Source organism: Nematostella vectensis, chromosome 13 (assembly GCF_932526225.1).
Source record: "Nematostella vectensis chromosome 13, jaNemVect1.1, whole genome shotgun sequence".
NCBI lineage: Eukaryota > Metazoa > Cnidaria > Anthozoa > Actiniaria > Edwardsiidae > Nematostella > Nematostella vectensis.
Genome location: NC_064046.1, coordinates 7,978,224 through 8,006,161, shown reverse-complemented (window position 1 = coordinate 8,006,161; position 27,938 = coordinate 7,978,224). Strand labels below are relative to the sequence as shown.

General features: G+C 40.4%; 1 protein-coding gene across 3 annotated transcripts; it reads right to left on the bottom strand.

The window, feature by feature from the left end:
* Positions 1–1,289: 1,289 nt before the first annotated feature.
* Positions 1,290–27,461, bottom strand: LOC5507041. 3 transcript variants are annotated; one of them, XM_048720657.1, is made up of 10 exons: positions 26,782–27,461; positions 25,611–25,744; positions 19,962–20,056; positions 11,937–12,326; positions 10,564–10,857; positions 9,392–9,605; positions 8,908–9,068; positions 5,874–6,070; positions 4,842–5,019; positions 1,290–4,631 (listed from the first exon to the last, which is right to left on the bottom strand). In XM_048720657.1, the coding sequence occupies exons 3-10, from the start codon at positions 20,047–20,049 to the stop codon at positions 1,807–1,809; spliced, it is 4,347 nt and encodes a 1,448-aa protein (XP_048576614.1). In that variant the 5' UTR covers positions 20,050–20,056; positions 25,611–25,744; positions 26,782–27,461; the 3' UTR covers positions 1,290–1,806. The 3 variants fall into 3 exon arrangements, with proteins under 3 accessions (XP_048576614.1, XP_048576616.1, XP_048576615.1); XM_048720659.1 differs by having other exon boundaries at positions 4,842–5,016; XM_048720658.1 differs by lacking the exons at positions 25,611–25,744; positions 26,782–27,461 and adding an exon at positions 20,644–20,712.
* Positions 27,462–27,938: the final 477 nt, after the last annotated feature.

Below are 27,938 nucleotides of genomic sequence, written 5' to 3'. Positions count from 1 at the left end.
GGAGAAACAGACACCACCCCTCCCCCGCACCCCCAAATTATTGTGTGTGAGAGGGGAGGGCGAAACTTTGACATGATTAGAAATTGATGGAAATTAATAAAACCAGAACTGCAAAAAAATGGAAACCACAACGATTTTCAGCGCTAGCCAATTCAAAGTCAAGAAAGTGAAAGCAGAAGGCCCATCACAAACTTTTCTTTATTTTGTTGGGGGGTCTTTTGAAATTACAGACTTTAAAGATGTCGGAAAATTGATCTTGAATAATACCTGTTCAAAAGACCCTCCCCTAAAACATAAATAGCGCGAGAATGATCAAAGGCAAATTATCAAAAAATATCTTGAATTGAGCATTTGGGCCTTACGGTATTTGTGTTTTGAATCAGTCCGGAATGCAGGCAACCAACGGTCACTGTAAGAAACTTTGGCTCCTTTAGTGTCTCTTTGAAGTGCGCATGCGCATGGTATAAGAGGTAAAATTAGAAAAAAAGAGCAAAAGGTAATTTGAGGATACCTACTCGATAACTAAAAGTTTCTCAAAGTTCTGGGATGTTAAGTTTAGAAGGCTATTCCTTTTTGCATTGCTTTTTGCCAATAAAATATACATGGAAAAACTGCTGTCGCTTTTACCCTACTTATATGAAGAATTGAATATAACAATGTCGTTCCATATAACAATGTGTTACCATCTTCGATTCGCTCTGATACAGCGTTTTCGAAGTAGAAATACATAAATTAGCATAATAACAAAGATACAATAAGCCCTTGCGCGCCCATATATTCCTCGCCATTTAATTTCGCTCTGCTTGAAACCAACGTGAAATTGAAGATGGGCGATAATAATCCATCCGCATCGGCCACCATCCCCGGCTCTGCATCGACTTCCTCAAGTACTTCTGACCTTGTTCAATAGCTTTTTAGCCATCCCAAAGCGGGATGGAGGTGGCAACAAAGTCTGAGAGTCCGTAGTCTGAGATTGAGGTCAATAAAGAACTGCAAGTGTTAAAGGCGTTCCACTAGCGAACCAAAACCAAACTTTCATTCAGACTATTTTCATTATAAAAACTTGAACAGTTAGTGGTCAATTGACCAGATAGATATTAGTGGCTTTCGTTTCGAAGGTATGTAGTGCTTTAGTAGCCCGTTCAAATCAGAGACCTCGCGATCGCCATGTTGGATTGTAAAGTGTATTAGAGAAAGTGTTGGAATCTTGTCCATCCTGTACTGATACACTACAAACACACACCCCTTTTTGTTCACCTCCCTTCTCCCTTATTATCACTTCCTTTATCTTGTTTTAATATTCTTTTATTTCATTTTACTTTGCTGCTTATGCTTGACATAAATACATTTGAATATCATAAAGGGTGTCGCTCGCAGAAATGTTATTTGACGTTTAATTCCTATTTATTGTTCTATTCGCTGAGAAAGTGAGGCCCTTGTTTGAAAGCGAGGCGGCGTTGACCTTGCATCACTCTTTGGGTTTGGCTAAGGCTTCTGTTACTTTTGCAGATGCCAGGTTTGAAGAGGTTAAAAGCTGCTGCTTGTGGATAACACATTTATGGAAGAGTTGCGAAAGCTCTATTTCATAATATTTTTTTAGTGTGATAGTTTGTCTGGGTAGGTTATGATGCCACTTGTCAACAAATTCCGAATACCAAGACATTTTATTTCGAAAAGCGATCCCTGATATACCTATATATTATATACTTGCCATGCATGCTTCATTAAGCTTTTTACTTAGATTATTAGTAATTAACGAATTTGGTATTTTGATATACTTTTTCATTTTCCAATGTATCCTGCATTTTAGCCACTTATCTTCATCATTCTCTCTCCACCGTATCTCAAAGGACGACTGAATCCAATTTTTCTTTCTTCCATTCTTCTTGTCCCTTTCTTCTTTCCCCTTTCCTTTCTTTTCTTTCCCTTTGCCTTTCTCTTCTTCTTCGACTTCTTCTTTCCCTCGGAGACAGTCATTACCTCCCCTTCTCCTTTATGTACACGACTTCCCTTAAACTTCATAACAACGTTGGTGACGCCTGCAACATTCAAACTGCTGTGATTTTCATTTCTTGGCACTGTAATAGACCATAACGTCATAGCTGAAATTCCGTCATAATACTCCTCAAATTTATCAGCGACTCTGCCGGGCTGTACAATTTTAGGGTTATCCCCGGGTAAGTAGGAGAATACGATGATTCTTGGTGGCGTAACGAAATGGTAATCTTTGCCCTTGAAAACGTCGTTCATGTATCCGCTGAAGGAGATGAAGATGGTGATGGGCTTTCCTTCGTCGATTGTAGCGCCTTCAAGGTAGACCTCCAACTCTTCGACGTGCACTCGCTCGTATCCTTTCAACACGTCCTCGTCGTCACGCTCTAGATTATACAGCAAAGTACCAGTTTCTTTTAGTTTATCAATCGGCTGGCATTGGGTCAGTGTCGGGATAACATCTGGTTTTGGATAGTGTTCTTTCCCATCCCCTTTGTTGCACACGGGTGTGTTACTGATCACTTTGGTCGCTTCAAATTGCTGTGCAGTGAACGGCGCAAAGCTTTCTACGGCGATGACGACTGCGCTCAGACCTTCATTCACTTTGCTGTGCAATGAAAACAGATCATCAGACAAGGTTGGTTGAACAGGACACTCGGCCATCCAGTTATAAAAGTAGGAATCACAAAATGTCATCAATGTATCCACCATGGCAAACCTAAGACGTTCCTTTTGAAGACCCATTTGAACAAGAAGTTCTCCATTGACTCTACCCAAGTTTTCCGATTCGGCGATTGCTTGTCCTATTTTTCCTTTCGCCGCGTCCTGTTCTTTCTGAAGTGCAGTCAAACTACTTAACTTGTTTACGAGGGATTTCATCGCAATTGATTTTTCATGCACAGCCTTGCCCCAGATGGCAACAGTCCTCAAAGCAGCAAGGTACGACCCAGTGCCCCCAATTTCATTTGCCGCAGTTCCAATCGCAAGTGCACCCTCTGCTTCTGCAACCATGACGTCCCAATCTTTCACCGCGACGGCAAAGCTCTCATCATTCGCATCTACAATTTTCCTCTCTTTGTAGTAACCTTCAGCATTTGTAGTGATGTACGGTTTTTGGTCGTAATGGAAATCTTTAAAACTTTCTGCAAGAGCTGCAACTGACCCAATCGTTTCCATTATTGCTCCTATCTTGATTATGATCCGAGCAAACTTTGTCATGTCTTCTGCAACTTCTCCAATAGCAGCGACGGTATTAAACCCCCCTGACAGCGCCCCTGTGATTGCTCCAAGTATGGAAAAGACGGCGTTTACTATCATTTTCTGCTTGTAGACCTCCACCTCTTTCTCAAATACTTTCCTGGCTGCCTCTAGAGCAACTTCTGCTTCCTTCAACTTATCTTTTAGAAGCTTTTGGTCTTTTATTGTTTTGTCAAGTTCGCGTTTCATTGCCTCAATATTAAAATCATTTGAGCGAACAATTGCTGTCATGATGTGTGTCATGGACGTCGTTGCATCAATTCTGTGTTTCAGGTCCTCTGAGGTTTTTCGGTATCTCTCATATTGGTCTATCGCTAGCTTTGCGTCATCTTTGAGTAAAACTAGAAGTTTTTCATATGCCTTCAGTGACAGGTATGGTACAAATGTAAGTCCCTGTGCGCGTGCAAGTAACCTCTCTCGCACGTCAGACGCTGCAATGCCAACACCATTCAAATCAGAGATCTCTTGCTCTGTCAGCTCTGGTACATCACGGACAAACTCAACTTGCTCCTTTACATACTCGATTATCTGCATTGGCTGGCTTGCAATTAGAGAATGTTTGCCGTCCTTCGTAAGGTAGATATCTCTATCTTGGGCCATCACCTTGGCGCAAGCTAAGCTTAGATGAAGGAACTCCACATCTAAAGCATGTTTCAAAACCTTTTTTTTTTCAAGAGTTTCTAGTGTAACAAGAGCGATGTTGTTGTAGTTTGCAGAGCAAGTGAATGGAGAACCGCTGTTACCTTGGTAGATAGTTAAAGTAGCACCTGATGTCACAGTGTCCCTACTTGGCGGAAAGTACGAGTCCTCGCACTTGAATTCGCCCCCTTCAACCTTGGCAATGGACCTCCGATAAGAGGTCCCGAACCCTGGGATATTACCGGGATCAAGCGCGAAAAGCTCAATTTGTGCACCATCTACTTTAGTTACTTCCCTCGCAAAAATTGCGAGTTTAGTTTGGCGCTTGACCTCCACAAACCCTTCAATAACAAGGTGCTGGGTATAAACCACAACATTTTGGGGTTTGCCGGTCTTTTGGACGTAGTCTGCTAGAGCCGAGGTCTTCAAATATGCAAACCGAAGTACTATAGAGTCCTGTTCACTTAATGCGGTCTTGAGTTCTTCGCTATTGTAGAAATCACAACCCACAAAACAGTTACCATCTGGGCACAATGTGCATCGCGCCTGGCTCTCGTCTAGCTTGTAACCAGGTGGGCACTTACAAATGCTTTTTCCAGGGCCAGTGTACACGCAAATGGCCCTACCTTCACAGCCACCTTGGTTTGCTTCATGACATGGATTAATCGGGAGGCAAGCTGTGCCCTTTCCCTGAAAGCCTTCACTGCATTTGCATTGTTCGGTATCGCATTTGGTTTGCACATCTGGAAAAAAAAGGTATTTCATATTGGTTTAGGCTTTACGAAATTCCGAAATATATATATATATATAGTGTTAGTTTGAGAAAAATACAAACTACATAGGTTTCCCTACAGGTCTGTTTCGTGGTTGCCCACTCATATATATATATATATATATATATATATCGGAATTTCGTAAAGCCTGTTTTGTTACTTTTACGTGTTGACACTTACCTACAATGTGGAAAGATGAGTCAGGCTGTCCACATGAAGTACTGACGCCGAGAGTGGTACCGCTGACCACGATGCACTTGCTGTCATCACTACATGGTCTTAACTTGCTGCCTTTGTAACTGAAACACGCTGGGTCGTCTGCATCTACCGTTGCTGGACAGTCATTCAATGTAACCTGCTGAAAGTCCACCATTACAGTATAAGACAAAGCATTACAAATCAAAGAATTGGAAAGCTTTCTAGCTACCATACCACCAAAACGTTAGCGTTTTCTTCATATTAATTAGTAATTTTTCGTAAGATTTTAAAGCTAACGAAAATATACGTTTCGAATGATTAACATAGTCGTGGCTCCAACGGCGTCTTTGGAACTTGGGCTACTGTGGCCACCTTCGACAACTTTGTAAATTAGACAAATAAGAATGCGAGAATCGCGCTATCTGATCGACGAGCTTAGCCAACTAGCATAGCAAAGAATTTCTGTGTGCATCCAAACACGACGAAATCTTCACACTTTAAAATTTGTGTCAATCAAAACTGTTATCCCCAAGCGCTAATTTGCTAACCTGAACCATAGTAGCTAAGAGGCTTAACTTGGTGACTTTTCCTAAAATTTACCTGCGGACATTTTGATGCCTTGATCACAATTGATTATAAATTTTTTCATGGCCTTTTTGCATTGCAAAGCCGTGCAAGTGTCGATTTTGACATATCTGAATGATGCAAGATGATTTCAACTTGATATCTGATATTTATATATATATTGAAAGAATAGCTAGAACTCGTAATTAAGACGTCATTGTGACGTCATTATTTATTCTACCACACCCAAAATAGGGCGTGATGCTGGGGATCATTGTCTGTAAGTTTGATGGTCATAGCCTAAGCGGTTCTAAGTATACGGTCTTTTAGGTACCCCCCCCCCCTTCCCCTCCCCCCAGTCACAGACAGCTCAAAATAGCCCAGTCTCAACAGGGAAGCGCGCGTCATACTGTAACAGATGTATCATTGTTTTATCGGAATGGTTCTTACACTATTTTCGACGTCCGCTGACAGGCATTTACCGCTGACCATGAACTGAACTGTTGATTTTTGTTTAGGCATGATGACTTTGTAGAGGCCTAGGTCACAGTCCTCCTGGAGTGTCAGCTGCATATCTTGACTGCCTTCTACTGTTACCGCAGCAACACATTGACCATTGCCAACATTCTTTATCAGCCCCTCAAGCACTGTGGATAGTAGGGTACACATCGATTAGACCACGGGCGATAGGATAGTGATTGGATATGGTTTGATGGGGCTATGTATTTTCATGATTTTTTTTTTCATTTCTCTTGCTGTTACACCCCCATGATGCCTTTCAGCCTTTACGCGTCCCTTTGATTCTTAGTCAATGCAACTGCCATATCTATACTATATATAGTACTCCAAGGAATGGACCGTGCGCCACCTTTTACGAAAAAACGGTTAAGCTAGAAAACTCCGAAACCACGCCATTTCCATACATTGCCGGAGAGGAGGTGTGCAAAATGGTTTTTATTTTAAGATTATACCGGATAGAGAAGTTTAAACTCACGCGTTTTTGTAAGCGAGAGGATCACATTCTCAAAGGCGCCATTTTCAAGATTTCACAGAAGCAGAAAAATAATTTATTTCCAGCAGCAAAAATGACTAATGACCTTCAGACCTCCGTGTCTCTCAAGAAAAACACACTAAAAGTATACAGTAATAAGTCTATCTCCAAAAATATCATAGTAGAGGAGAAATCTTATTCTAGACAATTTCGGAAGATGTGTAAACAAACCTTCCATCGAGCGCGCGGAAAATCAAATCTAAAAAAGAATTCGGATACTTGCCGTAGTTTTTATTGCATAGATTTTAAAACACAATCGTCTTTTTATCGTTATTTAGAGATGCATTATTCCTTCCTCGAAAAGAAAATAGATTTTTTAGCTCCATCGCGCATTAAAAAGCGATTGGCAAACAGAGACATCAGACGTAAGTTATGATAAATTTTAGTCATGATTTTGCAATCTTTGTACATTTGTTAGATAAATTGATTTATCAAATTCCTTATATTAAAGCTCTTACCGTGGATCAAACACAACAAATAAAATCGAATCAAACTCTTGTGCATGTAGTGAATAATACTGGTTAATACTGGCGGACTAAAGGAAGTTCTACACCTCCGGTGTCGGCAGCGCCCCTGAGGAACGCGGCAAGGCTAATGATTATGTATAACACCATTTGTGTGATGCACGTCGGAGACCATGAATAAATGATAATAAGATGACTAAAAGCAGATTGCTTTCACAGACTTGTTTACCAATAAAAGAAAGAAATAAGTATATATTTAGTTGGCGAAAAAGCCATTTCGCAGTAGCGGAGCGCCGCGTGAGCAGAGCCCCATACCTAACGCGATGTCCGTTCGTCCGTCCCAAGAAAACATCGTATGACAACCAAACTTAGCAGGTATCATGTATGTGTCATGGGGGATGCAAAACTGTGGTCACGTGATTTGCGACGTCATCGATGACGTCATTAAAAGACGTACGCAAGTTATATACCATCCGCGCTGACGTAGACGCTATTTGTCTCTCCTTACAAGACGTGGAGCTTGCCCCCCGGACCCCGAAAAGGCCATGGTCAAGCGAAAATAGAACTCCACTCATTTTAACACCTTGAGTAAATCTGATGTGAACGACTTGATAAGCGGGTCGGCGAAAAAAACGTGCATCCTAGATCCTATGCCGACTTGTCTGGTCTACGACTCCCTCGAAGTTCTACTCCCTGTAATAATATGGTAAACTCATCTCTGTCTACTGGTCATTCCCCTGTTGACTGATAGGAAGCCGCTGTAACCCCCTTACTTTAAAACGGTGCTAAGGACACTGGAAATAACAATCTACGTTCAGTCAGTAATTTGCAGTTTACTTCCATGGAGGGCGGTGTTTTATCAGCTCGTGTTTTATCACGGAAAATGTTCTCCTTCCTGACCTACAATCTGCTTATAGGAAATCATATTTTAAAGATTGAAAACGACACCCTGATCAACATGAACAGCCATCACGTGACCCTTTTGGTGCTACTAGACTTTAGCGCGGCATTTGACACATTTGGCGTTGCATGCACTAACATGACTTACATCATATCTGAGTAATCGGGCACAACGTGTTTATTTTTATGGAAAACAACCTGACAGATTCAGTTTATCATTTGGTGTACCCCAAGAATGATGGGTAAACTGGCTATTGTAATTCGCTTTTATATGGCTTGCCTGCAGTCCATATCGACAGACTTCAGCGCGCTCAAAATGCAGCAGCAAGATTAATATTAAACACTCTACGCTACTCTTATATTACTCCAGTTATCATAGATCTCCACTGGCAACCTGTTAAGTTTAGGATTACATTTAAAATAGCTCTCATTACATTCAAAGGGTTACATGCTATCGCTCCCGCTTACCTCAGCGACCTGATAAAGTCGAGGCAGTCTAGTTACTTTCTTAGATCTTCAAATAAGAGCATGTTGAAAGGTCTAGCATTAGGGCAGGCAACTTTATTGGGGACCGTGCTTTACATGCTGCTGTTCCTATTAGATATTATTAAGATACAGTATATAAAGTCAGTCCAGCTTGATGTCTTATATGACAAGCGGTCCACCGAATCGATTCCTTTGAAATATCGGAACAAATCAAATGCCAATTTCAAACTCACTCTACATTTCTTTAAATCCCCCTAAACTGCAATTTCATTTGCACGCGCATTGCGCCTCGACGATTACTAATATCTAATATTAATTTATGACTTTGCAAACTAGAGGCATTGGTGATTATATTCGCAACCGATCAGATCGATCGCAATAAAAAAAACGCTTTGAAGGGACTACTAAGCGGGTTCAATTTGAACGAATTTTTGAAAACAATTACCCGCGAGAGTCCTTAAGAAAAAAATATATGACGTGGTGATAATTAGAAAAGACTGCCTTTGGGCGGCCGAAAGGTATTGTGTGTACCACCTGCGCCCACCCCTAGGGGCGCCTGAGTTAGCTGAACTCTTTTATTTACCTTGAAATTTGAAGAAGGACCCAACAGACGTACACTCGTCCCTCAACATGAGCTCTGTGTTCTCAGCTGGATTTATTTTTCCATCATCTGACTCGGCGTCAGGGACCAAGCATCGACTGGTTTTCAAGTCCTGAAGGTAATTGTTCTTTGTAAACTGGAACCTAAATGAAAGAGCAAACCATAGTGAGATAGACACTCGGTGGTAGGAACTAAGCAAATTTTCAACGTTGAAGAAATCAATGCTATCTGCTTGATATTTGGCCACAACAAAACTCTCATCTGGAAGATGAAAGATCAGAATCGGATAGCTTTTCTGGTGATTTGGTGATATTAGTCTAATGTCATTTACTTCCATACTGAAATGAAATTAGTTGCTGTGACCGAAGCTCTCACTATCCTACAGTCTTTGGACAGGCGTAGTAAGTGACCGCTAAATTTTTGTATTTTTGGTAGCCTTTTCGTTGGTCGTTTAAGTGATACATACAGTGCCTGGTCACCACTGCAGTCATGGCTGACAAGTTTTGATTCGGAGCCAATGTCTTCCTGCTTGAGACAATTTGAATCATCCAGAAGTCTTAGAGAACCGTCTGAGGCCCATTGCAAGGCTGCACTCGAACCAGAACATTGATCCTTCAACTTGACAAGCCCGTTTATCACGTTTATACACTTCCCGCTCTGGTGAATTATGATTCCAACACCTATGGAAAAACGTTTTTTAGTCACCGTAAGGGCTAACGCCGAAGGGTTAACTTTCGAAACGTCAGCGCAACTACTGTGTTTGACACAGACGTTCAACATACTTTTTCAACCTTGTGTTAATTTGTGTTTTGTCACAGTAGCCTTGAGGTTCTAAGAATTAAAATAGTGATCAAAGATATTCGGTTTTGTTAGGATAAATCAAAGTTTTCTAAGTTTTACTTGTTATTGTCGGATAAATTGAGGTAAGTGCTTCAGTTTTCACGGCTTCACCTGCACTTCTTCAGATACCGTGGTATTCGAAACTAGAAAAAGCCGTAAGTTTCTTCTCCCTTTGTTCCCCCCCCCTTGATCTGCTTCTCCTTTTTTATGTATTCGTACTCATTTCCTTCTCCATGATTTCCCTCTCTCCCCTTCTTTCTTCTTACAATCCTTTCCTGTGATCTTCGTCTCCTTTGTCCTTTAACTTTTTTCGTCTCTTCATACTTCTCTCCTTCCGTTCCTTGCCCTCACCTCTTTACCCATCCCCCTCCCTAACCACTTCCCACTCCAGAATAGAATCTAACAGAATCTAAAAGCTATGCCTCCTGCCATAGCATTTTTGAAGGTGATTAGTTTGAAACGGGAGAGTGCAACCAAAAAAGAATAAGCTCAATTTGTTTGGGAAGCAACAAAAATAAGGGAAAGTGCTTTGTAATGAGAATTATAATGACATCGCTACAAAGTACGATGATAGAAAATTTATTGTAAATAGGATACGAATTGAAAACCAATTTTTAATTTTATTTTTCAATATGAATGTATTTGGAGCATCGCCTGTGAGTCAGAGATGAAAGGTGCCAAATAAAATAATTGGAACTGAAAATACTCCGTCTCCCCCTTCTCTTTCTTGTCCTTCTTCCCCTTCACCCTACTTCCCTCTCTTCTTCTAAGTCTTAACTGTAATTCATTCTGTTGTACCTTCTTTAGCGTATGATTTGGGGGTCGGGAACTTCTCTGGACAACACATGCCGTAGAAACTATCTTTTGTTTCTACTACCTCGCACGTAGTTGGCGATATCGAACGACCATCGTAGATGAACATTGGGGTTTCAAATTCTTGTTTGGTAGTGACAAGACTCTGCTCACGAGGCCCGTTTGGGCACACTTCTGCCCGTGTACAAACTCTTCTTTTGATTTCACTGCACTTTTGGGCGAAAGCGTCTGCTTTCATCATGTTGATATACAGTTGGTTGACATATGTTTCTCCTGGAGCTGAAGATTGGTATAAGAAACAACATAACTTAATAAAAAAAACTAAACGTCAACACATCTGATAATAATAATAATCATCATCATTATCATTATTTTTAATATCTTCACCATCATCATCGATGATGATAATGAATATGACGACGACGATGATGATGACAAGAATCAAGTTCTTTTTTACTTATAGCGCGCGCTATTTTAGAACATGCTCAAGTCATATGTAATGTTTTTACCTCTCGCGCCACTAATGCGATGTGAATAAACTTGTAACGATTTACCTTCTTCAATCTATGTTCCGCATGCGCAGTCGAGGCGACCTTCATGTGATACGCATTGTGCGTTCACGCACTGTGCGTGAACGGAGTAACTGTCACCCTTGTGTTAAACTCATCGTTCTAAACTTTTTTTTCCCATGTATGTGGACTAGCGAGCTAAAAATGAGGGGAGGGGTGGTGGGTTGGGGAGGGTTTCTTTCCATGTCGACTTGATAGGGATGCTCGTCGTATTTTTTAGGAGTCAAAATCGTATTTTTTAAGGAGTATCTTAGGCTTTTCTACTAGAAAAGGTATTTTAAGTGGCTCGCATAAAGAAGCGCTATGAGCCAACGTTTTCAAGATTATTTAATCTTTCCAACAAAACACTTTTAAAATAAGTGTTATTCGAGACTTTTTTATACAATGGTACACTTAAATCTGCGTTTTGGTATTTTTAAGGGATAATTTTTGCTTCTAGGGTATGTTTTAGGGGAACGATTTTTGGTGTTCAGGTATTTTTAGGAGTATATTTTTAATTTCCCGATGAGCATCCCTATCACTTTTACCCTGAAGACTTTTACCCTGAAGACACCCCCCCCATACCCGGGGCTCTCCCTACTATAGCCGCGGCAAAGTTTCAATCGGACCGATTGTTAAGTAATCCACCGGAAGTAAACTGATGATATTGCCCCTTTAGATAATTTGTACAGATTTTGAACAAATCTGTAGTGAGTATACCGTGGTCATCATAACGTCATCGAGCCAGGTTTACTAGACGCACAGCAGTGGTTTTTAAAAGAGTCGTCAACAACCATTATCACTACTCACCAATAAATCGGTGTACTACTCGATGCATAGCTTGACATTGATTCCCCACTAGCGCGAGAACTTTACGCGAGCTGTCGGTAGGATCCACAGTGTAGCCAACGGTTCGATCTGAGTCTTCTTCCTTAAGCAAGTATTCAGTGTGTCCACAGTAATTGAAGACCCCATTCTGGATGTCTTCACAGGGATAATACTTCAATTTCCATTCATCTGTCTGCCTACCAGCCACACACACAGGGGGGCTAGAGTCTTCGTCCATGAGTTTTCCACTCGGCAGCAGTCGGTATAGCTTATCACAGTCAGATGTCAATGTGAGTGTGGGGTTCAACGTGTCCGTCACGCCAAAGCATTTTCCTTGCTCTGAGACGTACTGAATAGCTGCAGCAAAACCACCTGAAAAATATATGTTCTTTTAGAACTTCCGCTAGATAAATCAAATCATAGCAAGAGGAAGACTATTATCATCAAACAATTATGCCTAATAATTAAGTAAGTCTTATTAAGTACCTTTTAATGCATTATTATAGCGGAGCCCCATACCTAAGAAAAAGTGGTATACAAAACAAATATGGTACCAAATATTGGTAACCCATCGACTCGAGTTTTCGTGACGCGATGTCCGTCCGTCCGTCTCCAAAAAGCATCGTATGACAACCAAACTTGGCTGGTGTCATGTATGTGTCAAGGGAGGTGCAAAATTGTGGTCACGTGATTTGTGACGTCATTTTTTGTGGAACTTTGTAAATAAAATTGCCTTAAAACTTAGAACATGCCTTAATTTTATTGACAACATTTCACAAAAACGCTTTACTCGTCCCCTTTCAGAACAGCCGAATTCCGAGCTACGAACAAGCAACCATTGCATGGGCTACCTGTGCTCCTTCCCAGCGCGTTGAAGCGTAACTAATCGTCCAACGGCGTCGGTCAAGGATGCTTGTGGCTACTTTCTCGTTTCAAAATACGGCTAGCGGCCAGGGAAAATAGTTTAGCTCGGATGTTTTGCCACATATCGAATGTAAGTGTATCCTGGCATAGGTCTGCGAGATAAAAATATTTAGTTTGTTGTTTTTTCCTCTCGAATTTCGACGGTATTTGAGTGCTACCGAAAATGGCGCCTCCAACCTTGTTTCTTTCCTTAGTAGGGGGAGAGAAGTCATAAATTCCACGTGAATTTGACAACAACAAGTTATCTTCTTAGTTTTAAGGCAATTTTATTGACAACATTTCACACAAAAAACGCTTTACTCGTCCCCTCTCAGAACAGCCGAATTCCGAGCTACGAACAAACAACCATTGCCTGGGCTACCTGTGGTCATATCTATATTCATATCTCCTACGCGAAACATCATATGACAACCAAAGTTGGTATGTGTCATGTATGTGTCAATGGGGGTGCACCAATATAGTCACATGATTGTGACGTCATCAATGACGTCGCTAGAAGCAAAATATGCTGAAGTCAAAATATAACACATTCATATCTCGTGAAAGAAACATTGTATAACGACCAAACTCGGTAGGTGCCGTGTAGGTGTCAAGGGGGATACAACAATATGGTCACGTGTTGTATGACGTCACCGATGACGTCACTTAAAGCAAGAAACGTGATTTAAAGCAAAAACATGCATATCTCTTGCAAGAAGCATTGTTATAATACCAAAATTGGCAGGTGTCATGTTTGTGTCAAGGGGGATGCAAAAATATGGTCACGTAATTTGTGACGTCATCGATGACGTCACTAAAAGCAAAACTTTTCCGATTTTTGATATATTACAAATCGTTTACATAGCTACGTAGCTTAATTGATGTCTTAGTTGATGACTGTTAACGAAGGTCCAACAATCAAGTCTGATTATCATGCTGCATTGCTTACACTGTCTGATTGAGAACTGTTATTGGGTCATGTAACAACTTGGACTGTGCTACGAACTTGCGGGATAGAGGATACAAACTAAGTAATTCAGGGTGATCAATGGTGACAGGGAGCCTACACTGAAAGGTTTCTCAGAATTTGTGAAGGCAAAAGTTCTAATCTAAAATGACCTGTTAACGGCTGCAATGATAAGGAACGTGTTATTATTAAACGGGGGGCTCTGATTTTTTTCAAAATACTTTAAAAAAAGTACGCCCCTTACCTTAGACACACAAACACAAAACTAGGACACCCCCCAAGCAATAGGTAAAAAAATGAAATGTCCTTCCTTATCACACACCCTCACACCTGTTAACCTGTGACCTATCGTCCTCGTTACTAGCGGCACAAACAGTATTTTATCATCTCCCTTATACATCTTACAGGTCTCACAAAAATGTACCAATGCTTAATGGGATTAGCACCGAGGCCCTCTGGGATATGGGGGCACAAATCTCAATTTTATCCAGGTTATGGATAAGGGAGAACGGTTTGGATACAGGCTTCCAAGATATCAGGACACTACTGGGTGAAGACAGGAACTTAAATGTATCAGCTGCAAATGGCGGTGACATCCCGTATGTCGGGTGCTTGTTGGTTGCATCGAAGACCTAGAGTTAAATTTAACCATAATTGATAGAACCCCGGTCCAGAAAACATATGTTTCAATCAGCCGGCCGTTGTGTGCTGAAGTCAAAGGTTATATCGAGGATTTGATAAATAAGGGATGGACGGCTTCCCAATTCCAAGGATTCAGAACTTACTGGACACCATAGGGGGGAATAGGTGGTTTTCAGTGTTAGAACAAGGGCGATCATATTATCAGGGTTTCATGGGAAAAAAGAAAGCCGACCGTTAACTGCCTTCGTGACTCTCTGGGGCCTATATGAGTGGGTTTGAATCCCCATGGGCCTTTCCCAGGCCCCCGCCGCCTTCCAAAGATATATTCAGGATTGCCCATACTTGGACGATGTCATTGTATTCAGTAAAACATTTGATGAACATGTGAGTGATCTGAGGAAAGTACTACAAAGACTTTGAGAGCATGGAATCAAACCTAAACCAAGTAAATGTAAGGTTTTCCAGAGAGAAGTGGCGTTCCTGGGTCACATTGTATCGGGAGAGGGTTATCGGATGGATCAGGAAAGTATCAAGGCGGTTACAGATTTAAAGAATTTACCACCTAGGGCAGTGGGTGATGTCCGCAGGCTTATGGGACTGTTTAATAATTTCCGTAGATATGTACATAACTTTGCAACAATCGCAGCGCCCATTTACTACCTATTAAAAGAGCCTGGGGGAGCTACCAAATCATCTGCGTTTAAGAGTCGTAAGGCGCACAGGTCGAGGAAGTCGTTTTTACGACAGCCAGTGTCTTGGTCCGAGGATCACCAGCGTATAGTCGGAACACTCATTGGTATCATCACAACACCTCCCGTAATGGCTTATCCCGATTACAAACAACCATTTATTCTCCACACAGACGCTTCGGAGCGGGGACTGGGGGCTGTATTATCTTATGATACCAACGCCAGAACGGAACCCTGAGGTAACTGGTTACGGGTCACGGGTCGTTGACCCAAGCAGAGCGCAATTACCACCTGCATTCTGGAAAACTAGAATTTTTAGCGCTCAAATGGGCTATCACAAGTTTAGGGATTATTTGTTTTACGCCCCTAAATTCACCGTCTATACAGACAATAACCCCTTAACCTACGTCCTTACCACAGCAAAGTTGAATGCAACAGGACGTCGTTGGGTGTCAGAGTTAGCCGACTATAACTTTGTTATTAAGTACCGAACCGGAAAGGCAAATGGAGACGCAGACGTATATGAAGTATATGGAGGAATGTGATAAGACCATTTGCCAGGATGACATCATAGCCTCTGTTGATTTTGTAAAGTCCCAAGCACATGGTGATGATATTCCAATGATCTCAATGTTAAGACGCCTGAAGAATTCTCCCGACGATGATGTCACGTTAGGCGCGCAAGCATGGTCGAATGAGGACATTGCGAGACTGCAGCGTGAGGACACGACAATTGGTAAGGTGATTCATTTCATGCTTAGCAAGTCTGCACCATGTGTAAAGGAACGACAGAAGTAAACTGCGGCCACAAAGGCCCTGTTACGTCACTGGAAAAAGTTAAAACTAGCTAAGGATGACATCCTACGTCGACGACTTGGGTTGCGTCTTCAACTTGTCCTCCTCCGGAAACTTCACCCTGTCGTGTTTAAAGAATTACATGAGGAGATGGGACACCTCGGTGCTGAGAGGGTACTGCAATTAGTTAGGGATAGGTTCTTTTGGCCTCATATGCAACAGGACATTGAACACCATGTTACCTCTGATTGTCGATGTATTAAGCAAAAACTACCCAAGCATACCCAGCGTGCACCCATGCAGAGCATCCAGACGATGGCTCAATTCGAACTAGTGTCCTTGAACGTTGTGCATCTAGAGTGTAGTAGGCGTGGGTATGAATATGTACTCGTGGTTGTAGACTATTTTACTCGATTCGCCCAAGCGTACGCCACGAGAAACAAATCAGTTCTTACAGTGGCAGAAAAACTATACAATGACTACATCATTAGGTTTGGCTTCCCGCTGCGAAATCACCATGACCAAGAGGGAGTTCGAAAATGCCCTACACAAACATCTCGAGAAGTTGGGTGAGGTAGCCCACTCCAGAACAACACCCTATCATCCCCAGGGAAAAAGGGCAAGTGGAGAAATGTAATCAGACTCTTCTAGCTATGTTACGGACATTGCCGGAGAACCAGAAGTCCAAATGGAAAGATAGTCTTAACAAAGTCGTGCATGCGTATAATTGCACTCGAAATGATTCCACGGGATTCTCACCCTTCTATCTGCTCTATGGGCGAGGTGGTCCAGGGAAACTACGCTCATATTTTGAGGATCAGGTATTCGTTGTTGTGAGTCGAAAGGGAGAATCGAGTCCCGTTTACGAGGTTAAACCAGAAGATGGCAAGGGTAGAAGCCGGACTCTCCACTATAACCTATTACTGCTATGCGATTATCTCACAGGTGACCAGATTGCTACTTTGCGAGGTGCATGGACAACTGGGTTTACATCTGGACTCAAACTTATACATCTCTTTATTATATGGCTACGATAGTACGCGCGCTGTGATTGGCTAATTTGGTGACATTCCCGTATTGCCCGTCTCTGAGGGCATTACGCAATTCCGTGTTGCCCTACGAAAAAAAATTCACAATCTTCTGTTTTTTTCCACCTTCAAAATGCAAAATGAGCAACAGCGAACATTCGGGTAGCGAATTCTAACACCCAGAAGAAACAGAAATGGTTGATTGGCGGGCCGTCTTTTTCCGTATCCGGAGCGGGACATTTTGTGAGCTTTTTAGTGTTGTTTTGTTCGGTTCCACGAATTTCGCTAAAACAAAGTCGACCAAAATACCAAAGCCACCAAAAAAAGGTCTTAAAGTTGATAATGGGAAAGGACGAGCACTCTGAGCCGGAGTTTTATTATCCTGAAGAGAATGAAGAGGAAAATTTTGACAAAAAGAAAAACAATAAGATGACGAGCAGCCACCGATAGTCAAGAAATACAAAGCCTCGGTCGATACGCCAAAGCCTCAGTTTGATATTTCCCGGTATGACTTCACTCTCGGTTAGTAAGTAGTTAGTATTGTTCTAAATCACCGTCAAATTTGGGTTTGCTTGGGAATGTTCTGTTGCCCACTAACAGAACAAGCTCTATTAGCTTCAGTTGTGGACATGAGCTCCACTGGTGCTTCGGGTTTAACCACATGAAATTCTAATTGTTTTTTTGACCCCTTGTGTTTGCAACTTAAGTAGCATTTTCCTTCAACCTCTGATGGTTTACCGATGTAGGGAAATAACTTTGAATTAGGCTTTTTTAGGGGTGTGGTTTATCCCAAAGAAATGAGATGCTTCTGGGCATTACGTTAACTTGAGCCCTAGTGTCTAGTTTAAACTTGACTTTCTTTTGTCTTCCCCCCATCTCAATGTCAACAAAAACTTGAACAGGGTGTTTTCTCCTTCTTCTTCCTTGGATACTGTCTAGTGTACTAAACAGTACCTCTTGTTCAATAGCACTTCCTTTGAAGTTGATCTGCATACTCTACCAAAGTGATTTTGCTTCTTACATTTGGAACATGTTTTTCCTATGGCTATGCATTCTTCTTTTTCGCTGTGGTTTAGGCCATATCTATTTAAACACTGTGCTTTTTGCATGGGTTTCCTATCCCCCTGGTTTTTCCTTACTTCTCCTTTTCCTGTGACGCCGTGTTTCTTCAGGTCATGGAGTTGAGCGGAATCTTCTCCCTTTGCTCCTTCCATTATCTTCAGTTGAGACTGGGATTCCGTGACAGCATCGACGTGATTGCCCTTCAACATCCCCTTCTAGCAGTTGAGCTTTTCATTTTCTATGTGTAGATCAAGGACCGACACCTTTAGCTTCTTGAGCTTGCCCTCTCTATATAGGTGTACCAAGTCATAGTCGTCATGCTTTTTCAAACATTCTTCATCTTTCAGGTTCCTTCTTGACTCCTCTCTCATTCTTTTCTTGAACGCACGGGCATTTAGGTGATGAAAATAGTCACCTCACCCTCGGTCATTGAAGCGACTCATGAGAGTCACCGGATGAAATTGGACCATTTTGGAATAAATTCAACTGTATAGCCCTTCTACAGCATTTATCTGACGATGAGTTTTAGAATATATATGCTAAGTATAATACATGTTAATTGCAGAGATTTTTTTTAAAAGACCAACAATGGCAAGTTAAAGGCCTATTCAGATTCACTAAAACCCAGTCGCATACTTTCACAAATTCTGTGATTTGTTTGATTCGTTACTTGCTATCTATCCGGTGATGGACAGCGAGTATTGAATACCGGAGTTTTGAACAGTAAAATGGTCGCCTTATCGAATATTTTGGCACAGAATAACGAAGGTAGTATACGAGTGGATTTTTACTACTTTTCCGTTATGAGTGCCCTGTTGAACAAACCGTGTTATAAGCAATGCTAACGTTTCATATCTTTAGAAACTATGTTTTAAAGACTGAACAGGTAGAACATTCAAAGGTTCCTAAGGAGACACAGGATCAGTTGCAATGACCATGCGTACTTCCATTCTATTAAAAGAATAGAATTTTAATATGAAAAATATACGAGACAGTACTGTGCAGATTAATAGGTTCCTGTTGAGGTTTATGTGATGGAGCAAAAAAATATTCCTCACGAAATATTTGATAAAAAGATAGGACCCTCCCTTTAGACATGTAAAAAAAACAAGGAACCATCCCCCGCTAAATAATGACACGTCCATAACACCCTTGAAAAAAGCAAAACAGTATCATCTTGGTAAGGGATAAACCTTACGGTTTTTTATCAAAATGTGTTGGGTATTAAACTTTGTAAAAAGAGCTTTGAAATAGCGTCTATAAATGCTTCTAACATTTTGAATGGACCAAGTACACATTGTCGCGAAAGCCGAACGAGCGAGGTAATATATAGATTTAGGCATTGCCTAAAAGCGGAGCTCCAAACGACCAAATCTTTGCTTCATTTTCGCTTAATAATTTAAGAAATTATTATATATATTATTACTATATTTTTGTTTTTGACGATTTCAACGATTTCACAAATCACGCGCCCAATTTGTTAAACCCCCTTCCCTCAACAGAACAAGTTTAGCTGTCATGCGATGTTTCGGCGTCAGGGTAGTTTTACTTTTAGTGACGTCATCGATGACGTCACGCATCACGTGACCATATCTTGGCATTGCCCTTGACACATACATGACACCCAGCAAGTTTAGTTGTTATACAATGTTTCTTTCTACATTGATGACGTCACAATCACGTGACCATATTGGAGCACCCCCTTGACACCAACATGACACATACCAAGATTGGTTGTCATGATGTTTCGTTCATGAGATATGGATATTTTTGTTCTAAATGATGGACAGACGGACAGACATTGCGTCACCAAAACTTCTAAGGTATGGGGCTCCGCGTGGGAGCTCCGCTAAACTTGGTGAATAAATAAAATAATATTCATAGATCCACAACCTATCAAATAGTCGACCTGGTTACTGACCTTTCCCAAAACTGAATGTCGCTGCTTGAGATGTTTTTAACAGTACAATAGCTGCCAGGATCAAACGAAGGAAATACGTAGCTTCCATCGTAAACCTATAAATCAAGAAGTGTGCATTAGTTTATTATAATTGGCGCATCCCAAGAGGTTTGATGCTTCCCTAATCCGCCCCATTCATAGCTTACATATTTTCATATATATATTTTAGTTTAAATCGTTTAGAAGACAGTTATCAAAAGGATTTGAACTAAGGTTTATACGCTCATTCTAATCAATTATGCTTTGTATGGTTAACCTGCAAACTAGTTTCTCATTCAAGTGAAAACTCACGCTAAACAATAGTTTACTACCCTATAATTGCACAAAGACATTTTTCTTGTAAACAGTATAACCTGTGCGCTTATGTTGTATTAACTTAGTGTTATATTTTAGTGATTTTTTTGTATTAGGCCCGCCTTTTTCTTGATTGCTCGTTTGTTTACTTGTTCGTTTTGTATAAATTTGTATAAAATTGTAGTAATAGCTAACGGGTAACTTTTTGCTTTTGCATTGCGCTGCTAAGGAAATCTAAAGCAAAACCTAAAAGGGAAGAGAGTTGATTATCATATGAAAACCTGTCTCTTAAAATATATTATTATAAGTAGTACTTCAGTCTTGAGAAGTATTTTGTCCTTAAACTTACCTGCACTTCTCAATGGTTAGAGCAGCTATGAGATAAAATTAAAGTGGGGGCTCCTTTGTACCGTTATTTCGGTCCCTTATTGGCTAAAATGCGACGTTTTCTACCTGTTATTACTGGGATGACTGCATTTTGACTATACTTAATGATTAATTGGCATCATATGGTCCGTTGGAAACAGGGGTGTGGTCTGTTGGCATTTTGTGAAGTGTGCACGTGTGTCGTGCTTCCTTTGTACCGCTGTATCGACAGGTTCTACCTGCTTCGTCATAAACGGGGAGATCGCGTGTGATAGTATTTGTGAAAAGGAAGAACACAAAAAAATTTTATCAAAGACTTTTAAAGGACATTTGAAATAATATAATAACATCTCGTGAATTACTCAAAAACAATCCGGTATGTCCGCTCCATTTTTGCTCTTTGTTTTATTTCCGTTGCCCTGGTATACTTTTGTCTGGAACCTCACCTGCATACCATCTATTTTATTTTGGATGTCTGTACCCTTATCTAAAAGACTGTTCCTAAAGACTGCACTGATAAGAAAAAAAGGAGGCCGAAGGTACTTGTTATTTCTATTTGTTTTTTGGGCCACTCGACAAAGTTTGAAACAAAGACACAGGTGTAGCACATAATTATTTAAAGTTACTTCGATAGCCACTTTTGCAAATTTGCAAATTTTATTGAAAGGACATTTAAAGGAGAAGTGCGAGCAAGATTTCTTATATTATAGTTCTAGAAAAAGATATTTGAGAGATTTGAGCCCTACCCGACCACATATCACTTAAACGTCTTTCTAAAACCTCACCGCACTTCAGCCACTAACAGTGGAAGCCAGCAGGTGAGGTTTAACGTTGCACCTGCTGGATGACAGCTACCTTTCAACTGTCTGAAAACCTACTTTGCGATAACCAGAAATTCCTTTGTTGTTAGTTATTATTAGATCATTTGTAGCCGCCGGAATCATCAAGGTACTTGCGTAGAGAGCTACGCCGGAGGCACTTATTTCTATCTGTTTTGGGGCCTTTTGACAAAGTTTGAGACAAAAACACAGGTGTATCACATGATTATTTAAAGATCACTTAGATAGCCACTTTTGATCAAGTCTCAAGCCTGGCGTGAAAGCGTTACACCTGCTGAATGACAGCTACCTAACCAACTGTCTGAGAACCTACCTTGCGATAACCTGAAATTGCTTGGTTGTTAGTTAATTTTAGATCATATGTAGCCGCCGGAATCAACAAGGTACTTATGCATTATCATTTTTTGATACTGCTTAGCTCCAAATGCGACAAAGAAACCATTTCTATCGGCTGGTTTGGAGAAGCTGTTGTGATATTTTTTATTATCGAATTTAGTTAAAAAAGGCATAAGATTTTAGTGTAGGCTGTTAGAGATTTCTTCATATAATTTGTCGTCCAATTTTTGTTGTAAACAATAACTAAGGCGTGGCTAACACGTCCCTTTGATGGCAAATCAATCAAAATACCAAAACGTTTTTGTTCGTTAACCAGAGTATTGATTATGGTTCATCAAAAAAAGGTACTAGACTCTGCCAAATGTTCGTCTTTATTAAATCTTTACGGCAGAATCAATGACAGACACTGTACTTTTCAAAACTTTCTCTTGCGTATTTAGAACAGTTAAATCTCCATCCATAAGAAACAGGGGAGTGGTCTGTTTTCATTTTGTGAGAAGTGCATTTGCTTCCTTTGCTCCGTTATATCGTCTACTTGCTTGGCTGAAACGGTGAGATCGTGTGTGATAGTATTTGTGAAAAGGAAGAACACAGTGAGAATAAAATCCTGTCAAAGACATTTAAAGGATATTTGAAATAATATAATAACGTCTCGTGCTTTAGATAAAAACACAAACAAAAAACAATGTCGGGCATGTCCGTTTCATTTTTCCTCTTGTCTCTTAAAGATTGTTCTTAAAGACTGCACTGTTAAGAAAAAAGGGAGCTAAGCCGGAGGTACTTGTTATTCCTATATGTTTTAGGGCAACGTGACAAAGTTTGAGACAACAAACTAGCACACAGGTGCATCTCATATTAATCATTTAACGATCACTTCGACAGTGATAAACTCTCAAGCCTAGCATGGAAGGATAATCAAATGTGCAAACTGTACTGAAAGGACATTTAAAGAATACAACTAAAGTACAATTTTATCAAAGGCGTTTGAAGGAATTTGAAATAATATAGTAACGTTTTAGATTAAAAAAAACAATTGGATGGACGACAGCTTTTAACATGTTTAACAAAGAAGGGCCGCGTTTCTGACGCGACGGCTTTTTGACCAAGATCGTTTCTTACACTTCCCCAGGGGTTATTTTTCTCGAGTGAAACTAGATGTGAATTCCCCTGGGTTTGTGAGGATGGTGTATGTTCTGCTGTAGGGCAGGGGCGGATCTAGGATTTCAAAAAAGGGGGGAGGGGTAATGGCCGAGAAGACGGCTTGAATGACTATCTCCAAGAAGCTGTGTCGTTTCGAAAATTTGTCAAATAAGCTGTACAGTTCTCGACAGCAATCCATCATTTTTAGAATGATTTAATTTGACATTCATATGTAGACAGCAACCTTGGTACTCGCACTCCTGTCTTGTTCGACCTCGGCAATTTGCCATATCTCCCTTCTGTCCTTCTTAGATTCCCCGTATTGTAGCTATAACTGACCCAGTGTTCTTGGTAGGTCACATATCTAGCAATACTTCAAGCTGTATTGCTAAAAGGGCAAGATGGCAATGAAATTTCCTTCGTTTGCACGGGTGCTTCAGCAAATTCTACATATCATTTCTGTGCCATGTGTTGCTTTGCCAAAACATGGATATTATCCAATCTCACTGAGTCGATTCCTTGTGTTATGCTTATTATGTAGTAGTGTGACAAAAAAACAAGACATAAACTTCCGTATTTTACTTCTTACACTATTGTTAGTTAACTAGCAGTATCAAACACCTTATGAATGATAATATGGCCTTTCAGTGAGTGAATTTCGAGATCGAAACAAATGATCACTTTTTTCCGAATTTATTGCCTTGCAAGAGCAAGAAAAAATGTCCTCGTAACAAAGTTTGAGTCCACATCTGCAGAAATAAATAGTCCAAGGCTAGTAAGAAAATGTTTCTTTCTTTGTGGCTAAAAGGGTTCAGAAATTAGGAGGCATATGACAATGTAGTAGGAAGACTTTGAAAAGCAAGCGTCGTTTTCTCCCTTCTCGGCCGCCATTTTGGATTTCTTGAGACAAAGTCAATTTTTTCGCCCTGTCATCTGATTGGCTAATCGGCGCGTCTAGAAATAGCCTGATCCTATGAAACGCCGTGACACCTGTATAATACCAGAATATGGGGAAATTGATTGCCCCTGGGTTACCAATATTTGTTATACTATATTTTTCTTGTATACCATTATTTCTTAGGTATGGGGCTCAACGTGGGGGCTCCGCTAATAATAATCCTAATACTTGTATTGCGCAAAATTCTTTTTTTGTATGATCTAATGCTCATGAGGTCTTACATGAACTGTGTGTCTATTCGCTGCTCACTTGAGCTCGAACATCTTAGGGGCGGACCATTTGACTTTTGAGGGGTGGGTGATTTTATGTCTGCAAGAATTTTTTTTGCCCATCGGATGTGCAGGATTTTATTTTCCCATGTACCGCTATGCAGGATATTTTTTTTTTCTTGAAGCCCACGTCTTTTTGCAGCATTTTTTTCTAATCGGCATTGTTTTTTTTTCTTTTCTTGTCCTATATCTCTAATATAGAACTCCATACGTTGTGTTTCATTCTTTTTGACCTTCGAATAGATTGAAATTATAATTTAATAAACTCACTAGGTATTGGGATTATACATGGTAAGACCTTCGTGTCAAAGCCAAACGAGTCTTGGCTATCAAGCTCTTACCTTGCATATTGAGTCAGATAAAATAGCAAAAAAAAAGAGAAGCTTCTTTGAAATCTCCCATATTTGTTAGAATGTTTTTAAGGTTCTGTTGAAATATTCCACAAAACAAGGACAACTTTAGGTGGTAAGCATTTATATAGATCCCATCTCCTGAATTTTAATCGATGGTTGGTATCTCTGCCTACATGTGAACACAAAAAGGAGACAACCATTTTAGTTTCCTCATTCACATTATATTTTATTTTGGAGAAGTCCATCAAATTAATTATGAAAGATTTATCTATTTTATCTATTTATATACAATATGATGTTACAGTTTATATATTGATCTATTAAACCTTTTTATTTATTTATTTGTTGTTTTATTAAGTCTTAATTAAACAACAAATAAATAAAAATGATATTAAAAATTTGTGACTTCTGTTGCACAAGTAAACTTTTTGGTATTTTTTTTTTTCAAAAATGATTGCAAAGGGCATTATAGCAATCATCATTGAAAAATCTTCAGCAGAGTGTCAGAATGTAATTTCTAGAATAAAACCATTGGGAACTAGTTCCATCTGATAGTAGGAGACCACACAACTTATAAGTTTCAACATAGGGTTGATAGTGGAAAGGGCGAGTCTCAACCAATAGAAGCTTTCAAGAATATGGTGAGGAAAAATACAAAATACACATATCAAAAATATAGAGGAAAACGTTTTATAGAGTAAAAACATCAAAGTTATCACAGAATTTTGATTTTATTTCATAGAGTTAATCTTTGCACACAATGGCTTTGCAACATTTTTTTCTTAAACTTGTGCATGAATTTTTTTCTGCTCATTTGCTTTGTATGCATTTTTTTTCTTTAAAATGTAGCTTGCAGGATATTTTTTTCAAAATCCGCCCCTTACGAGCGTTCAACAGCGGCAGACAACCAGGCTTTTGTCCGGCGTAAGCTAACTTTTCTTTATTCAATTATTTCCAATTCCAATTTAATTTTAATCAAAGTGAGTTCTCTCTCTCTCTCTCTCTTTTTTTTCGTTTGGATTCGAAGGGTCAGTCCCCCTGAACGCGGTACTCACCCTGGTAACGAGATTTCTGTTTGGGCTGCCTGTGGATAATACAAAAACGTAGGAAGAAACCACCGGACAGCCTCTATCTGCTGGTGTGCGTCGGACCTTGTGGTCTGCGTCGACAGTTGATTAATTAATAAAACCTTTAAAAGAAAAAGTCGACAACAACGCAGATTTATGTTTTTTAGAACGATATTTCGGCAGGCCAATACCTGCCTTCTTCAGGTTATAAATGAGTTACAATGGCATGTTATAGCTAGTATATGTACAAAGTTCATTGATGATTAACTAACAAAAGGTAAAAATAGTAATTGAGTGACAAAGTACAAAGTTCATTGATGATTAACTAACAAAAGGTAAAAATAGTAATTTAGTGACTTTTGGAAGATGGTAAATAGGGTGGTGTGGATTACTAAGTAGCTAAACGGTTTCTTCACGCCGGTTGAGGCCACCGGGTTCAAGAGTGCCAGCGCGAGCTATCAATGTGGCTTCTCTTGCTTTGCGGATGGAGTCGCGGTTATTTCTTATTTTTTCAATAGGTATTAGCTCTATGTCAGAAGCGGAGTGGTTGGGTTTTAGGAAGTGTTCAGCGGCGTGGGTTGGTATGGATCGAGATTGAGAGTCTACAGTTCTGCGGTGGTCATTAAAGCGTTCTTTTAATTTGCGTTTAGTTTCCCCAATATATTGAAGGTTACAGCGGTTACATTGAATCATATAAATCACGTTTTTAGTATTGCAGGTTATGTGGGAGGTTATAGGTCGTGTTTCACCTGTTGAGAAAAATGTGTAGCTTGTAAGGCCATCGGTTCTAATATAGGGGCAGGTTAGGCAGTTTTTTCCGCAACGGAAAGCACCGGGAGGTTGGTTGGTGGGAGAGCGGTCGGAAGGTAGCTTGGCTTTAACGAGGATGTCGCGGAGGTTAGGTGAGCGGCGAAAGGCGACAAGAGGGGGCTCAGTGAAAACCTTATGGCATCGCTTAGACGAGAGTAGAAGGTTGTAGTTTCTACGGATTATGTTGTTGATGTAAGGTAGTGTAGGGTTATAGGTAGTGACAAAGGGGATGCGACGGGAGTTTTTGTGGTTGTTATTATTAGGGCGTAGGGCGTCAATGCGGGAAATGTTAGCAACGCGTAGGATTTGTCTCTTGAGAAAAGCGGGTTTTAGTAAAATCGAAACTGACCTCTACTCCAAACCTACTGACAAACACCAACACCTTCTTTTTTCATCTTGCCATCCTCATCACACCAAAAAGGCCATCCCCTATAGCCTCGCCCTCCGTATTCGCCGCATTTGTTCTACAGAAGAAAGCTTTAATAACCACTGCAATGAACTCACCAACTACCTCCTCAAGCGTGGCTATAAACCCGCTTTTCTCAAGAGACAAATCCTACGCGTTGCTAACATTTCCCGCATTGACGCCCTACGCCCTAATAATAACAACCACAAAAACTCCCGTCGCATCCCCTTTGTCACTACCTATAACCCTACACTACCTTACATCAACAACATAATCCGTAGAAACTACAACCTTCTACTCTCGTCTAAGCGATGCCATAAGGTTTTCACTGAGCCCCCTCTTGTCGCCTTTCGCCGCTCACCTAACCTCCGCGACATCCTCGTTAAAGCCAAGCTACCTTCCGACCGCTCTCCCACCAACCAACCTCCCGGTGCTTTCCGTTGCGGAAAAAACTGCCTAACCTGCCCCTATATTAGAACCGATGGCCTTACAAGCTACACATTTTTCTCAACAGGTGAAACACGACCTATAACCTCCCACATAACCTGCAATACTAAAAACGTGATTTATATGATTCAATGTAACCGCTGTAACCTTCAATATATTGGGGAAACTAAACGCAAATTAAAAGAACGCTTTAATGACCACCGCAGAACTGTAGACTCTCAATCTCGATCCATACCAACCCACGCCGCTGAACACTTCCTAAAACCCAACCACTCCGCTTCTGACATAGAGCTAATACCTATTGAAAAATTAAGAAATAACCGCGACTCCATCCGCAAAGCAAGAGAAGCCACATTGATAGCTCGCGCTGGCACTCTTGAACCCGGTGGCCTCAACCGGCGTGAAGAAACCGTTTAGCTACTTAGTAATCCACACCACCCTATTTACCATCTTCCATAAGTCACTAAATTACTATTTTTACCTTTTGTTAGTTAATCATCAATGAACTTTGTACTTTGTCACTCAATTACTATTTTTACCTTTTGTTAGTTAATCATCAATGAACTTTGTACATATACTAGCTATAACATGCCATTGTAACTCATTTATAACCTGAAGAAGGCAGGTATTGGCCTGCCGAAATATCGTTCTAA